The sequence below is a fragment of the Ceratotherium simum genome, chromosome 2 (assembly GCF_057802395.1).
Source record: "Ceratotherium simum simum isolate JZ-2026a chromosome 2, ASM5780239v1, whole genome shotgun sequence".
Classification (NCBI taxonomy): domain Eukaryota; kingdom Metazoa; phylum Chordata; class Mammalia; order Perissodactyla; family Rhinocerotidae; genus Ceratotherium; species Ceratotherium simum.
In genome coordinates, this window is record NC_141901.1 from 23,070,001 (window position 1) to 23,088,292 (window position 18,292).

The window sequence follows — 18,292 nt, forward strand, 5'->3', positions numbered from 1 at the left end:
ACATACGGGGGTGGGCAGCAGAGGGTGGGGGACAAAGCACCCAGCCCTAATAAACTAATCTGAGTTAATGTAATGTTTATCAAATGCCTTGGATAATGATACCATGCGTGTCATTACCATCATCAAAACCCAATCTATGTTTTAAAAAGTTACAGATGATGAACACAACATCAAGTTGATGCAAACAATTACTTAAAACCCACACACAGACACACACACACTCACACACACACACACAGAACCAGGAGGTCCCCGTATTCTGTCGAATGAGGGAGGCTGCAGCTGTAGGCCGACAGCTTTCATATCCTCATTTGAATAATGTGTCCTGAATCTGTCACTTGATTCATTCTCCTTATGCTCAGTGTACTCCACATCAACAACAAATTAAGTTGTAAATAAGAGACAATCATGACTTTTGTTTTTAAGCAGCTACTGCATAGAGAATTTCAATGTACGCTCCTTTTCGACAGGGGGAGAAAGAGGTGCTAGAGTTTGCTTTCATAAGCACAAATATGGGGAAACCAACAGAAACAAAAACAGAAACAGTTGCTGAGGGGAGGGAAAAAAACACTCTTTAAAGCACATCCATCCAGTACCCGCTGAAATTTCTTCCAAGAAACTACTAAGGCATATAAAGACCGAGGCTAAGTTTCCCCGACTACACTGGAAACCCATGCGTCTTATTAATCTCAGTCCTTTGGTCTTAAGACGCAAGGGGCATCTTTACTTGGCACAGCTTTAGACAAAAGGACAAGCGCTTTAAATCAATTACAACACAGGTGTGTTAATGAATGGATCCCACACTCATCTCCATTAACTTCCAAGAGTTCAAATCACCACCACAAGCATGGAAAAGGAATAATTCAAAATGTCCCTACCTTCACATCGGAGAAGTAGGTCTTCAGCATATTGGAGCTGGGATAACGGGTATAAAAGAACATGAGCTTTGCTTTCTTCAAGTGATTGGGTGACAATCCTTCCTGCATGTAGGATGCAATCGGTTAAGGAAAACATTTCTTCGAACACAAAGACCTACCACCCCTCCCCTCAAGAGTCCGGAGACCCACCAAGCAGCAGTGGGAATTCTCGAAGGTAAATGGCACTGGCCTTGGAATCTATCGCTAACTTGCTGCCGCTTGCTCAAAATGACCACTGCCTGTCAGAAACTGCCAAATGTAATGGTGAGGATGCACAATTTAGTTGCAGAATCTTGCCTACTTCGTGGCGATGATGGCAAAACCTTCCCCCTATGTGAGGTCCTATCTATACGTTTACTTGTTGCTAAGGAGACAACTGCACCAAGATGTACTGCACAACTCTTTATCATGAGAGTTTTTTTCTCCTTCACAATTACAGTTGTTTGTTCTCTGCACGCTCTGCAGTTTACATCAAATTATTATACTAATGTATGTGAAAATATAAAATGCATTATTTTGAACACAGGCAAGCTTCACATTTTACCCTTTAGTGCTAATCTAGTGGAGCATCTTGACTCACTTTCTTCCTATCTTATTATTATATCTTTTTAATTGTTTCCTTTTAAATAATAGCTAAAACTTGGGAGGGGTAGTTTTGGCACAGAGAGAACAGGGAGGGGGTGTCCCTTTTGTTAAAGCAACGATCCAAAACCAAATACAATTTGCCTCTCCTGGATTTATAGTTAACTCCTTTGAGAGTGGCACAGTGGTTGGGGCTAACCAATCAATAAATGTGGGTTAGCAGATCAATAAACGGCCACTTACCCAAAATAAGAAGGCCTATTTATCTGGAAACATCATTACCTTTTAGATCTGTAAACAGCAGCAACTAAAACAGTTCCCAAGAGAATGTGAGGCTAACCATAACAATCCAGGCTTCCTGATTCTCCCCCAGATTCTTGGCACTCCTCAGCAGACTCGGAGCTGGGATGGCTCTGGTCACATCTGTGCCGCAGCCTGGCCCTGCCATTTCCTCAGCAAATTAATGGCTTTATAATTTATCAGAAATGAAGATGCACGTGGAGAAAATCAATGTGGTCCCCCACAAGGTCAATTAAGGGTCCTTCCTAGAAGCTTCTCTAAGGATTTTCTCTTAAAAGAGAGTCTGAGAAAAACAAGACAAAAAAGAAAAGAATACGTGCATGTGTTTGTGCTTGCGTGCACACACAACACACACACACACACACGCTTGCACGTGCACACACACACTTTGCTACCCAAGAAAAATTCCACACCTTACGCAGAGAGGTCAAATAAACACAGCTATTTAGGAAAGGTAAAGGTTTCCAAATGACCTCCATGAGGTACAGCGCGACCAATCTTAGGAACAGAGGGAAACCAGAAAGTTACCAGAGAAGCATAATCAAATCAATATTGATAAGCTCTTGACTACATATAACAGGCTGTTTTACCGAATATTCTACTGAGAATGCGATCAATTAGCATTCCCTTCAATATCACGCAAATTTTTAAAAGATCACCTTGGTTTGTAACTAGAAACGTTAAATATTGTGCTTTTTCTTTTCACTGAAAATAAACACTGAAGAAAGACATTTTGATTTCATATCTGTAAGGCAAAGCAGCTTAACTGAACTTGTGTTTTTGTTTGAGATCCTTAATGATCACAAAGACGATAATTTATGACTGACATACTTCTTGTGCCAAGGAAAAGAGCTGAAAGACCCTCCAGTAACCTCCATTAGACTGATAGAGAAGACTAAAGGAACCGGCACACTTCAGGACCATCTGTCCAAATGGATAAGTGAAATAATAGTTGCAAGCTGTCTCCTATTGCCTCGTGATAAGAGTTTTAGGCAAGTCCAAACTTTGACAAGCATTCTCAGATCTGGGTTCTAATCTTTTCTTTCAGACGGCTACATAAAAACAACCTCGTACATTTAATTATTAGCGAGGAAAAGTCCCAAATCTTTTAAAATTTGGGCTCATACAAAAACAATCGTTTTGCTGTGGTTCTCAGCGAGTTATAGAGCTACCAAAACTTCCTGAAGCTTTCCAATACATTTAAACTGGGCTAAGATGTTTGTGTTCATTTTATTTAAAAAACAAAGCAAACTATCCATCTTATTTGATCAGGATGTAGAGGCTTTTTATTTCATGACAAAATTATTCTAATTTGAATTTCTCAAGTTCATTTCTGCTTTAAAGTGTTTCCTGTTGGGAATACTTGGAATTGATCAGTTGAAATGGAACACAGAATAAAGCTTTATCTCTTGCTCATCATGTAATTAAGATAAAATTCCCATAAAATATATGTTTCTAATAAACTATTAAAAATAGCTAATGAAACATTTAAAAGTCAACAGTTAGATGATCCTTTTCTTCCTCCTCAAAATAAATCTGAGCTGACCAATTGGTTAGTTTCCCTTTTAAGTGCTTGTGCTGAAAAGCAACTGTTCTTCCAAGAAAGCACTAGCTGTTTCCAGGATACTTACACACGCACAATGACTCATGATGCAATAGATTCAGTAAACATACAGCTGTACTGAACACGAGCTAAGCTGCATTCAAGGCCAGGAAAGAAAATGAGCACAAATAAATATTAAGGAGGTCCAGGGGGTGGGGGAGGGGGATGGAACGCAAACAAGATCTGTCCCGGCAGCTCATGTGGCTTTGCCTCAATTCTCTTAGCCACAGCTTTGCGAAGGCAGATGACATTCAATTCTATGTGTAATGCAAAATAGACAATAACTGCTGAAACTTGAGACAGCTGCCAGGTGTAAAAAAAAAAGAAAGAAAAAGAAAAAAAAAAAGAAAAGATGATAAATCCATAAATTAATGAAAGACATCTGCTGGGGAATATAAAAGATCAGAGAAGGAGGGTACTGCAGCTGAACCTAAAGCAGTGTTCCAACAACCTGAGACTCGAAGTGTTGTCTGTTTACCAAGCACAATATAGCCTTACCTAAGCAGCAGCCGTGCGAGAAGCAGCAGAGGCAGCAAAAAGGCAAAGGGAAGAATAATAGGTGGTAGAGGCTGGAGGAAGAAAATTCTTTTTTTCCAGTTGAACTCTGCATTGTGGCTGGAGATGTCACAAGCTGCAGTCCCGACCAAATGGATTGCGACTACTTACCTATATTTTCTACAATACTTTGAAACCCAAAGCATAGCTTTCTCCTCATGCTCTGATTTGTTGTGTTTCTAACAGGCTTGCCCCCTAGAAACCTTACACGCGGAGAAAAGATCTAACCTCTCTCATTTAATGATAGCGATCGAGCAAGCTGTTGCTCCTCTAAGAAGTTCGGCAGAACTGGTGGGATGTGTAGTTGATGGGAATTTTTTAAAACATGTACTTACTTCATGATTTGGGGGAGGGTAGGAACCCAGCGTCTTTCGGTCTTTAATATACATGTTTCCCTATTCGCTAATACAGCTCATAGAATTACTATGGTCTCACAAGACTTCTAAAAACGTAAAAGATCAACTTCTATGCATTATCTCACATTTTAGAAATTCATTTTTCAGGTGTGTTTTCCAGTTGGATTTTAGTTTCAAATTACTAAATAATATTCCTTTCTAAACTTCAAGTATTTTTAACATTCTCCTAAAAGAGGAGCAGGGAAAGCTGGCTGTCACGGAGAACAGACTGGGCTTCTTCACCCGCGCATCTTAACCACCTATAACACCATTCTTGTGCTTTAATTGGGTGCATGCAAATGTCCGAGGCCCAAACAAGGCTATTTTTCTTGAGATGCAAAGAGGATGAATGACAAGGAACATCATGAAGAAAAACAATTGGCTGGCTGTTTCTTTTGGAATTTGAATAAAACTTAATATTTGATTAAATAGATTCATTTGCAAAGATACTGAACACATTTTTTGTATCCAAGACGTGAGCTCTGGGAGCAGGTGCACTGACATTCAGCTGAACACGCACACATTCTCTAGTTCCTTCCTATTAGAAGGTAGAACGATGCGGTGTGCTCTATTGCATAGAACATACATGCATGCTGAACTTAGAATGGATTTATCTGATAAAATGGTGTTCTTAATAGTTCTGGTCTTGGCTACTTTGTTCAAAGAAACAGACCATGCCCTTTAGAGTGGGAAAGAATCGTTCCTTAAGAATTAAATTATTCATTACTATTTGGAAAGCCATGAACTAAAAATAAAAACATAATAACGACAATCATAGCGGTACCATTTCATCCCATTTCTACTCATTTCTATTGATCTTTTCTAGGAACTGTACAACAGGTTCAAATATGGCCTTGTATACCTAAAACTGAAGTAAGACATCACTCACTGTGACTCCCAGAGATTTCTTTAAACTAAAAGCTTGAGAGTTTGACCTACACACCAGCAGGTAAATCAAGGGAAGAACTCATTGCCATACAAGGATGGAGAAATGAGAAAAGTGGATCCAGTCTCCTAATAGACACTCAGATCCTCACTGGCTTCAGAATTGTGTAGACTACAGAAAAGGTTACTTATCTCTATCTTCTTCCTGAGAAATAGTATATCCATGAGATAAATGACTAAAAGTGCAATGTAGTAGAGGGGAAAGAGAAATAAACAGAAGATAGAGGCCAGAAGGTGGAAAATGAAATCATTAATTGTAACAAGAGGCCAAAATTATTTAGCTACATGAAAGAAACAACTCCAGATGTAAGCAACTAACATTTCACAGGAACATAGTTGTTTCCAAACCACCACTGTTCAACAGAATCTTATACTGGTAGGAGAGGGAAGTTATTCATCTGAAGAAGAAGCAACTATATTCTCTTTAAAGCCTTTGACACATATAGAAATAAAAGGAACTTCTTTCAATTCAAATCCTCAAAATTCCTCAGGAGATTTAGAGAGAATGAGACCATAAGCATAGCCAACACTTAAAGCAACCTAAAAGATTTTTTTTTCCTAGAAGACCAAACTTAAAAAAAGAAAAGCACAGGCATAATTATCTGGTTACAATGAAAAGTCTAATTAATTAAAAAAACCCCAAAACATCAATTGGATCTTGAGTTTCAGAGTTTAGAGCGGACTTAGGACTTTGAAACCTGGCTTCAAATATTCACCAAAACAGACATGTCCATTTCCTGTGTGTGTGTGTGTGTGTGTGTGTGTGTGAGAGAGAGAGAGAGAGAGAGAGAGAGAGCGAGAGAGAGAGAGAACCAACTCACCATCACTACTACTGGCTTTAAAATGAAGTAAGGGATCTCTGAGGAGCAATGGTGACCAGCCCTGGACATTAGCCTGGTATGAACATCAGAAGATGCTCTTCTTGCAAAGGGCAAAAAACCATTCAAGCCATTGTGTCTTCTCACTTGGCCTCTCTCACCACCAACAGCTATATTCCAATCATTCTGATCAATGTTTATTGCCTGCTTATAATGTGTGAGGCATAGTGCTTGGTCCAGCTTTGATTTATGATTGGTGAGTTAAATTTTAGATTTTTGAAAGGTGAAAGTTACATCAGCAACCTAACCAAGACTCAACTTCTATTTATATATCTAAGTCCTCAATGTCTTTCTCTTTCTTTCTCTCGTGACATTATTTTCTTCCTCACTGTGGAAAGAAATTCTGTGTTTAACCGCCCAAGTGCGTTTCACACTTGTCTCATACTTGTGAGACATACTTCCATTCACCTTATCAGAAATCTTCACTACTATCCTGAGAGCTGTCTGGAAGGACGACCTTCGCTACCTAGGAAAACACATTTCTACCATAGCAGGGACTTCGCACTTACGTGGCAGCTTCTGGAGTGGGTTTAGATACTAAAATGTCAATCTCTAGTCATCAAGACGATTGCTCAAAATCCTCAATTTAGCAACAGCTGACCTAATTGCTAAATTTTATATCCATCTGGAAATTTATTATAAAAGAAACACGCTTCTACCTGCCCCCAAATGCTACTATTCTACTACCCCAAAACATCAACCACCACAAGATTTTAAAAGATTTACTGAAAGGACCAATTTACAGAGAAAAAAAATCGTCAGTTTAAAATAGCTAGAGTTCAGGACAGGTCTAATAAAAAATATAACCAGCATCTCTACATAAAAGTCAGGTTCAAAATATAAAAGAGTCATAAAAAGAGCCATTTTTTAAGTTGAATACAGCTGAGTTTTATATTTAATTGTGCTCTCTCGCTTTCCAAAATAATTTGCTTTGTGTATGTTAGGACAAAAGATTTCTGTGTATGGCTGAACAGAGGTTAATCATGCATAGAGCCAGCTGCACCAGACCCAAAGAACAGACCTTGGGTGAACGAGAGAGAGACCGATGCCGTCTGAATAAATCAGTACCTGTATATTTCCCTCAAAAAACCATGTCTCACTTAAAGATTAAAGAGAGAATCTAACCCCCACCCACATCCATCTTTCTCCCACCGCAGCCTCCCACTAGTAAAGTGCTCTCCATAAGACTTAATCAGGCCTTCTTTAAACGGACCAGGAGACTTGTAGACGGTTTTAAGGGAGAATTCTTCTTATGGAATCTTAGGGATCTGAAAACTGACTTTTCTCTTTACTCCATTATAGAACTTACTATCTTTGAAAATATATATCTGATAGAATTTCAATATTACAATGAGATTTTTTTTCCAGCTCTGAACCTACTCTTTAAAAAAAAAGGATAAGAAGGTACTATGAAGAACAGCAGAAAAAACACTGCTGAAAAAGCACATATTCAATACCAGCTCTCTGAGGCAATTAACAACTTGTGAAAGTTGCAAAGATGTTGGTTCCCTGTGAAGCTTTTGTGCAATCAGAAGTGCCACACGCATGTTGATAAAAGCTGAATGATAGGATGATTACTCTGAATAATAGGAAAGATTGCATTCCTAAGAAGATACTAATCTATGTTACTCTATATATTGTGTAAACCTGACCTTTTGGGAAGGCTTTTTTGTTTTGTTTTGTTTTCCTTGAGGGGAAAATAAAAGGATATTGCACTTCCCGAATAAGGTGAGATTTCGGACATGTCTTGAAGATCGCCACACTCAGACTTGATGAGAGACAAGGAGAGCCCTTCTGCGGTGCTGGGTGGGTGTGCTGGTGAACAAGGATGGTGGCTCAGGTGGTGGGATGACATCTTGGTCCTCAGACTCGTTGTCTCCCTAGTTAAGTCTAAGGATTCAGGAGAGGCTCTGTCTTTTCCCGAGAAGGAGCTGGAGGGAGCACCTAACGGACTCTGAAATGGGTAGGCCATCAAGGGGAGGGGGAAAGGGTGGCGGAAGGTGGACGTGGTGAAGCCTGCGGTGGCAGAGAGAGGCGACTGGTGCAGGGGTTGGTGGTGGCCGCCAGCGGGGGCGCCGGAGGCAGACTGGTCAGATGAGTTTTTGCGGACAACCAGGGGCAGTGCTTCCGTCTGGTCTGTGGAACTGGGCATCTGCACATTGCCAAAGGTGTCCAGGGGGTTCGGAATGATGACGTCGCCAAAGCACTGCAGGCGCTGGTTGGCGGTGTGGAAATTGTGGTTTTCCCCATTGACTGCAAATCTGGCCTGGGGGATCTGGAGAGGTGGGAAGACCTGAGGAACCTGGCGGGAGGGTTTGGCCGAAAAGACTTTGACCACAGTGTCCACAACTTGCGACATGGCAGTGTTCAGTTCCTGTTTCAAGGTCTCGGCCAAATGTTTGCCTTCTGGCTGTAAGGAGTTTGGCCCGTGATCTCTTTCTTTGTTGCTGCCTTCTCGCTTCGGCTTGTTTTCAGCCATTTCCTGCTCCCTGATCAGGGCTCGGGCTCTGTCAATGAACTGTCCTGGGTCTAGCTCGCACATCTCGTTATCTGACCTCCCCACGGAGTCCTGGGCCCTCCCCTCCAGGATCTCCGAGCGCATGCTGTCTTCAGACAGGTTACCATCTTCATCATTTTCAGAATCAGTGCTGTCATAGATTTGGTAGAACTTTTCCTGCAGCTGGCGCAGCTGTTTCTGCATGTCCTCCAGCTGCTGTTTCAGCTGTCGGCGCTCCTCTCGCTTCTGTTCTTTGCGGGCTGAAACCAGCTGCTGGAAACTCTGTTGCTGCTGCTGGGGCAGCTTCTGCTTGCGTTTGTTTTCTCTGTAACTTTCTCGGGGACTCACAGACTGCGGGGCCATCTCTCTTTCATTTTCATTGCCCCTTAATGCCACACTGGGGGAATGGCTCATACCCCGAATTATATTCTCAACCCGGGCACGCTTTGCTCTCAGGTGCTCATCACATAAGCGATCCATATCAAACTGGCTCATAGTAGGCCTGCCAAAAGGGGAAAGACACTCAGGGGGGCTGTCTCTTGAAGAGTTGCTGCATATATCCTCCTGATGTACTTCGGAGCCTGTACTAGAGAGACCGCTGGCTTGGAAACTGGGCTCCGTGCCACCATTTTTGTTCATGTTATTTTTCAACAGCTGGGAAATTATGGTTGCTCCTGGAAAAGGCATCATGGCATCTTCATACGAGTTCGCCCTCTTCAGCAGCTTGCGGAGTACATTTGACTTTTCCCCATCTGCATGCTGCACCACTGAATACTCAACATCCTGCTCAGAACCTTGGGGATTCATGGCACTAAAAAACGTTGCTCTTGCCTTAGCAAAAAATGCAGATGCTGTCCCTACCGTCCTTTTCACTCCAATGTCAACTCTTCTCCTCTTGGTTTGCCGGCTTAAGAGGGCTGTGCTGTCATGGTCAGGCATCACTGGACAGTTATTGTGCCATCTTCAAAAGCTCGTCAGCTGGGCACAGCTCAAGAATCCCGGGACCCTGGCCAACAGAACAAAAGGACTGATGAATCATTTTCTTTAAATTTCTCCAAATTTCCTGACCTCAATCCTGAATCAAATGCAAAATGCATAGGCTCTGGGATTTATGGCACATTACAATTATTGCAATTTATTATGCACTCTGCTTGAAATGAAACATTTTTAAATATTTCTGCTCCACTGGTTTAAGATGGATTAAGATTAAAAAAAAAAAAAAAAAGCAAAAACTGCTTAAGCACCAGTAATATGATTCTCTTTCACAAATGCCTAAAATGATACTGTTTATCTTCAGAAGAAACAGTAGATTATAAGAACACAGCCTCTGACAACCAATTGATTAAATTTTGGGCATTGAGATTCATATTACAAAAGAAGATGAAAGTGATCTATACTTCTTAAGAAATAAGGTTAAATTTTGAGGCTGCGTGAAATTTGGACAAAAAATTCCATTTCTGCATTAAAATTATTGTGGTTTTAATGCTATTAGAGGAAAAAGACTCTAAAATAAATGCAAATATTTAACACACACCCTTTATTACTGAATTTTAAAATATTTTTGTCATATGCGAAATGGGAAGGAGAATGCCCCCATCAGCATCTTTCCAACATAAATGGTCAATGTAGCACTGAAATAAATGCACAAATACTCATTTCACAAGTCTGCTTATTTAGCATAGATATGCATTTTTATTAGTAAAATCACATTTGAAGATGGTATCTATTGCTATATTTTAATGTAAGTATGAGAATATTATAAATTTTCATGATGTCCTTTAATGACAAATTATTATAAAGTTGGACTTATTGCAAAAGAAGGACGTTGTCACATTTTAGAAACCAATATGTGGAACAATAAATTATTGAGTTAGGCAAGGATAAATGCATCTTCAGTACTAGTTTTCTTCTGTTAAAATCTGCCAAAATAATACTTCAAATGCCTAACACTCTTTAACATATGCCATTTGTGAATCTTATTTTTTATGCCAGACTAAAGAAAAAAAAGACTGAAAGGAGATAAATAAAGAAGAAAGAAAATAACCTCAATCAAATATGTGAGAAAGAGAAATACCTTTTCTGCATATGAACTTCCATTGTTTCTTGGGAACACAATGTAAAAAGAGAACATCCTTCCTTGCATTTCATAAAAGGCACTTGACATATTTTGTGACTTATTAACTAGTGATGCTAACCCCAAATTTTGTATAAACGTGTTACATCTTTTTGCTTATAATTAACATTTTATGAAGAAAATGAAAATATTTTTCTCACACAGGGTTTATCTAATATTAAACTTCACGTTTGCTTAACAGAGCACATCTTCACAATAACAGGGTCTATTGCCAAAGGCAGCGTGCAGTGTGTTTGGAACAGCTCCCATCTCTTTCGGTTCACCTGTAAAAACATCTACGTGCTCCCTAGGACTGCATCTGTGGCTAGTTTTAAAGAATGACTATCCATGCAAATAGGCATAATTTCAGCATGAAATAACCTGTAAAAATCAAGAAACTGCTCAATGCTTAGATGGCAACATATATTTTTTTTAAGCAACAAAGATTTCATCATGCAGTCCTTCCTCCTGGTTTCTATATGAAGATACAATATTTTTAAAAGAGCCTGTTTTAGAGTATTGTGAAAACAATAATGATGTCTCTTCATATATTTTTTGTATGCTTGAAGATAAAATACTTTCTGTATGCCTCAGAATAAAATGTCCTGAACTTGGAATGGAAACAGATCTCAATAACTTCAATAGAGGACTCAAAATCGAATTCACAATGACTGAGACCCCTCACACATTAATAATAAAACTGGTTTCAGGAATACAGAAATGCAATGACAAATATTTCACTAACACACCAGATCTGATAAATCAGGTGTAGTTGTCAGGTGAGAGAAAGAAAAAGGAGAGAGTGAGACAAAAGAGAAAAAGGATGAATTATTTCAAAGCTCAGAAAGACTTGCATATTGTGGGGGAGAGATCTTTGCAAGGAGGACTTTTTTGTGCATATATCAGCTTTCCAAAAATAGAGTTCATTGCCATTATTTTAAAATTTTACCTCATTTCGTTTCCTGTGCAAATACTTTCCTCTTTAATATCACCTGAAAAGCATATGGATCTCCAATCCAAATGTTGAGCAAACTTTCTGAGGCATTTTTTCCTCCCCTGTTCACCTTAACACCCAATCTGGATTTTCCTCCTAACCATCCTTGCTGTGGGAAGACCATCTCTGCAACAGAGGCTCAGAAATGACACTCTGGTGTAAGAGATGAGCACAAGGTCATCCTCAGGCATCCTCCCTTTCCCAGCTGCCATTTACCTCTGTGTCAACTGCACTTCCTCTCCTCTAGCCTAGGTATCAACAGCTGCATCCCTGCCTCATGCCTGAGCCAAGAGGAGGGAGGGCTGTGCTCTTCCTAAGGTGGAAAGAAATGATACTTTCATCTTCAGTGGAGAGTAAGTGTTAATTAAACAGGCTTGTTGGGTCTTTTAAGAACAAAATATCTGGTAGCTTTCTCCAAATTTACCAAATTAAACTGATTTTTGCAATTCTCTTTGAACTGGTCAGCATTTTTAGATTAAATAATGATTCGTTTTTGTTTTGGTCTAAGAGAATTTAAATATGTTTAGGTCTTGTTGTAAAATGTCCAGCTGAGACATAACAAATAGGACAAAACAAGTCAGGAAAATAGGAAAAATTATATAATCCAGCAAGACAAGGCATTATATTAATAGGCATGAATAAATATATCACTCCATATAGCTTAGACCTAAACTTGAGAATAAAAGTATATAGTACACGTTGGGACATAACCCATGGAGGCTATAGGCAAGATTAAATAATTATAACTGATTGACACAGTACTTTATTAGTATCATGTTTCAAAACAAGATATATATGTGAATATATTTAGCACATAAGAAAATGCATTGTTAAATGACCATAATGTAAATTAAATCACTTGAAAACATTTTCAAAGGCGTGTCTGTGATTTTGCAATTCAGAATTTAGAGAATGCTATGGAATGACTTTAACATTGATATCATCCTGTCCATTAAGGTTTTTAAAAATTCCTTTACTTCTCAACGTATGTACTAAGCCATAAAGTTTCAACTATAATTATTATTGATTCTTATTGTACTTTAATTTTAACACTAATTTTGAGTTTAACCAAGCGATATGAAACCTTTGGATCAGCACTGGGGAAGATCAATATCAGCAAGTACACGGAAAAATACTGATGTAGAACTTGAACCCAAATGTATTATTGATCAGATACACACATTCTATTCCTGTAAACTCCTCTTTAACTAATACAAAAATCTATATAGGATATTTTTTATTATTAAATATTTTGTTGTACCATTTGGCCTCTAACTACACAAATGCTTTAATAATTCCTATACAACGATATCTTAACAGAGCAGATTCCTCCCAGAAAAAAGTAAGAACAAATATCCAGATATGATCCAGTCAGGTTTTAACTACTCCAAAAGATTCTTTAGTAAATTCTGAATTGTCTGAAGAATGTCAGATATTTTATCATGGAGAATCCTAAAGAAGCTGATGATTTAACGTTAGTAGAAAAGAATTTTCAGAGAAGAGTTTCAAAGAACACTGCAGTGTGAAGTAGAAAGAGTTTAGGTGCTCTACTTTAATAAAGAAGTCATTTGGGGGAAGGGAGTGCAACTTTTACACATCCTTCTGGAGTCCAGATTCTGGACAAAGAGGTGTTCATTATGGTAATTATCCAAAGAGTTCAGACAAATCTTTTATGAGATGGGGAGTGCAAGGTTGGCATGGTTTCCTGTTTGGATTATTTAGATCATCTGTCTTTGTTGATAAAATTATTTGAAAAAATTGCTCAAGCCTACACGTTACTTCTTTTAGAAAACAACCTGTGCATGGGCCTCTAATCTACTTGGGTCAACCTGGTTATGAAATTTCAAATGGAGTATCACTAACAAAGAACATTTTAAATCCATCTGGAAATCAGTAATTAAAGGGGGAAAAATGAGATGATTTGATTTAGGTACTCCCTCCTCACCCTTCAACCAAATCACTAAGCTGTCCCCTTCACTGTACTCAAGAGTTCATTTCTGCTAATTAGCAACTTTTCATCTGGAGATGTTTCAGCTTACTATCAGGTTAAGAAAGCTTTGATGTTTATTTTAAAGAACCCACTTGAATAACGTAATACTTCAATGAGCTAAGATTGTATTGTCAAAATCTTACATTAGGTTTTAAAATTTCCTATCATAATAAAGTTCTGAAGTCATAACCATTTCATTTAAAATTCCTCCATCCTATCAAAAATTCCATACATTTTTCACCTGCAAAATCAACACAGAACATTTTCTGAGACACGCCTGAAATATTCATTTCTACTTATTTAAAAAGTAATAATTCACCAAATTAATAAATAAAAGAGAGAGAGAAATAATGTCAAGAAAAAACACTTACACTTTTTTCTTTTTGTAGAAAACTGAAATACTCTAAACGTCCTTTGAAGCTTTAGAACACACTAGGCAATAAGGTTTGAGAAATTCCTTACGTATGTGTCCTTTCCAATTTATACAGATACTTAATTAGAATCCAATAATAATATATCATGCACCATCCATCTTCATATTATAAAATCGGTAACATTTTATAATTTCTTTTGTTAATCCTGAACCTAAAAATTCCTTGTTTTAGCAGCTGCAGATGCAAGACAACCCCTAAAATGATACAAGAAATTCATGAAAAAAGATCTATTTGTACTTTGAACAAATGAAGAGCAAGCCTGGCAGCTAGCTTATGTTTTAAGAGTGCAAGTGCTACTTATAGAGGAAAGATGCTAGGAAACAAATAAAGTGAGAATAAAGATGCATGTTACGTATGCATGACTTTTTTTCCCACAAGGTGGTGATTAAACTAAACAGAATTCTGCATAATGGAGACGTAAAAATACCAATAAGTGCCAAGCACAGATAACCCCTACTAAAAATAAAGCAAATGAACATATCCATAGATGACATTTTAATTATGAAAGAACTTCAAAAGCTTCCAAGGAAAGTATTGGAAAGGGAGACTTTGATGTTTAAGTCTAAAGAATAAATGACACATACTATCTCATTTTCACGAAACAATGATCATCACCCAAGCAACAAAACCAACCAACAAAAACCATTCACCATCTAACCTATTTCTATGCAACTCAAAAAGTAGACTATTTAAGGACAAATTTAAAAGGTCAAGTTTTAAGAATCCAGACACTGTGCCTACACTGAATTCTCAACATCTTCCCTCACACATCAAGCCACAGTCCTTACCCTCTTCTATTTTACCATTAAATAAATATGTCCGTGTTGTAGCGCCTGGACAGGTTAACCTGAATACTCCCCTTTCTTTTTCTTCCTCACCACACACAGTCCATTCCATTTTGAAAATACTCAGAAGTTCTTGCAAGAAACTCTTCACAGAACTGACTGCCTGCATCTTGCATCAAATAGAAAAAAGCACAGTTACCTCTCACGTACTTGAGATTTTCCTTCTCCATCAAAGTAATAACTAGGACATCTGGCACATGTCTGGTACAATGACAGGCTCATTCTACTTTATGAGAGTATTTAACATACGACTTGAAAGAGTTTATGCACATACCTATTCTTTCTGGGCTTGCTAAAAAGATAAGCTTTAACAACAGTAACACTTTCAAACTGACTTTGGTATTCTTGGCAGTTACACATACCACCCATGGCTGTCCAACACACACACACACACACACACACACACACACACACACAAGACAGCTCTCACCATCCTCCAACACCATAGACCTGAGAGATAGGCATAAATTGGAGAGAAGCAAAAGAAAAGTCAATTTCCCTCCACCTGATGCCTGAAGTACTTTCAGCCGCCTCAGACAGGAGGCTGAGACAGCCTCAGCAGCAGCCCACCAACATCCTTAAGAAAAATAAACATATACCAACTTGTCCCCCACCCCCAATCAAAGAACTCACATGGAAGGGCTCAAAACATAACAACATCCCAGTTCCCATTAGCCTAGACAATCCTATTATCCAGGGCAACCATAAATTCATAAACCTCTACAACCCTGGAGCACGCATTGTGGTCTGGAACTGAAGAGACACACACAGACACAGAGGAAATTTGCACCTGTCTTTCTTGACACAACACACCTGTCAGGCCCTGCCCATGCCCGCTCTCCTGCTAACAGACCTCTGCCTACCCAGTTTAGGAAAGGACATGATTTTTTTGTAAGGGAGGGTATAGGTGGGAGAAGAGAGAGAGAGAACAAGAGAAGAGACTTCTAGCCTTGACTTCGAGAGAAGGCCACTCCGTGCTTGCCCTGTTTTTATAAGCGCAAGGAGACAACACAGACCTTCTTGGAAAAATAAAAACAAGCAGGTGAGTTCCCAGCCTTCCCCCAGGCGGAGTAGGGTTCTGGATTGCCAAGAACAGCAGTTTCACACTCCAACCTGCCTCTTTGGGCTTTATTTAAGACTGTCGCCCAACCCCTCCTCCTAGATCTTCTCTCCGCCTGTCTGGGGGACCCTCAACTTCCCAAGAAGCTGAGAAGACGCTGGAGACCTGGGAGTCGCTCGTAAGCTACTCCCCCTTTACCGCCCCCCACCCATCCACACTCTCCACCAACGTTCAGCTTTAGCAAGAGGAGTAACTAGCTGGCACACCAGAAGAACCAACAACTCGCTAAACTGGACTTTGGGTGATGTCTCCCCCGCAACCCCGCCCACCCCCGCGTCCCCCTCCTCGTCTGTTCAGGCAAGATAGCAGCTCTTCCCGCCCTCCTCACTATTCTCCCCAGTAACAATTACTCTCACCTCTCCTCTCCTCCCTCCCCAGTCCTCCGAACTAGGGCAAAACTGTAGGTACCACCCAGACAAGACAAGATCGAAGCAGCCCAACACCACAGACTGCCAGCGATGACTGTGAGAGTCTTCGCCTCGCATATCCGCTGCCCAAGAACATCCCCTACCCCCACCCGGACCGCGATCCTTCCGTCCTCTCGCGGCGCTCGCGCCCCAATCCCTCCACCACACGACCCCCTGAGGCTCCCGGTGCCGCCTTACCCTCCTCAACTTGACCTAGGAGGGTTCAGGTTCCTTGGAGCTCAGGAGAGGGGCGCCGCGCTCGTTTCCCGGGACCATCTCTCCACCGCACCAACCTCGATTTCAACATTTCGGCTTCGACAGCGTTTTGAGAGGAAAGTAATAGAGCGCCCCCCTCCTCCCTCTTCCCTCCTCCCCACTCCCTGGCCTCTGCTGGGGTTAAAAAGGAGAAGTGAAAGGTATGCAAATGATAAGCAAATTGGAAGAGCCTGGAAGAAAGGCAGCTATAATAAACAAGACAAAGAGAAAGGACGTGGGGACTAGCCCAGGAGTTTTAACCCGGGGAGATGGGAAGGATGAGGCTTGGCGGAAAGCGGGGATCCAGACGAACAAAAAGCGACCCCGTCCCCGTCGCGGTCCTCTCTACTGAGAAGAGAGGGCAAAAGAAAGCAGGAAAGGAAGCAAACGCCTCCTCACACCCCAGAAACAGTACACAAAAGGTGACAAGATCAGCGACAAGTCCAGCAATACCAGCCTGCCCCCATCGCCAACACCAGCCCGAGCCAGCAGCAGGAAAGAGAAAGAAATAAAAGCCAAGCGGATCACTTACTCTTAGGAACTGGGAGGAGCGGAGCGCGGAGTTCCACCGAGGCTCCTGCTTAGAAACTGTTTAGAGGCTATTTTATTATGATTCATTTAAATAACACCATTTTCTCCTAGAAAAAAAAATGTTTACACGGGTATGAGTAATGGAAGTCCCTTTTCTTTTCTTCTCATTCAAGAACAAGCCAGTGCAAGTGATTCTGGAAAAGGGGAGGGGACTCGCGAGGGGGAGAAGATACTTACGCGGTGCAGAGAGCAGTGGGACCGAGCCTTTTTTTTTTGCCGGCAGAGAGAGGAAAACACGCGCGCGCACACACACGGTGATATCTTGCGGGTGATGAATATGATAATTGGACAAGGGCCGGTGAGTCTGTGCGAGAGCGAGCGAGCGGGGCGAGTGGGAGAGGGAGAGGGGAGAGACAGAAGAGGGTGGGGAGGAGAAAGGAGAGGAGAGAAGGGGAGAGGAGAGGAGGAAAGAGGAGAGGAGACGAGAAGGGAGGAGAAGAAAAGAGAAGGGAGGAGAAGAGGAAAAAAGAAGAGAAGAGGAGAAGAGAAGAGAGCAGAAGAGGAGAAGAGAGGGGAGGAGGAAAGAAGAGGAGCTAAGAGGAGCGAAGCGGAGAGGGAGCAGGCGGACCCGGCGAGAGCTCTTTTGCGCCGCTCTGCTTTCCCCGGCTGCAATGGTGTATTATTTCAGAGCGCTCCCTCAGCTGAGGGCTCCGCTCCACAACAAGATTTACTTTAAGACACAGCTGAAGGAAACAGGAAGACTGCACGTCACAGTCTGACTGACGTACCCGGCCCCACCACCCAATCGCGAGGCGCCTTCGGATTCAAGGGGGGATAGCGAGGCAAGAGAACTTGGGAGGAAAAAAAAAATATAAAAGGGGTGGGGGTGAGGGGCTGGGAAGAGAGGAGGGGAGAGGGGCCTCGCACTCCC

General features: G+C 40.7%; 1 protein-coding gene across 1 annotated transcript in view; it reads right to left on the bottom strand.

Annotated features, from left to right (window-relative positions):
* PROX1 (prospero homeobox 1) overlaps nt 1–18,036 on the bottom strand; it is a 51,907-nt gene extending 33,871 nt beyond the window's left edge. The window contains exons 1-4 of the mRNA XM_087439136.1: nt 17,599–18,036; nt 17,363–17,468; nt 7,887–9,678; nt 879–986 (exon numbers count right to left, since the gene is read on the bottom strand). Of these exons, the coding sequence (XP_087295262.1) occupies nt 879–986; nt 7,887–9,611 (1,833 nt within the window). The 5' untranslated portion in view covers nt 9,612–9,678; nt 17,363–17,468; nt 17,599–18,036. The remainder of the gene's footprint in view (nt 1–878; nt 987–7,886; nt 9,679–17,362; nt 17,469–17,598) is intronic.
* Nucleotides 18,037–18,292: the final 256 nt, after the last annotated feature.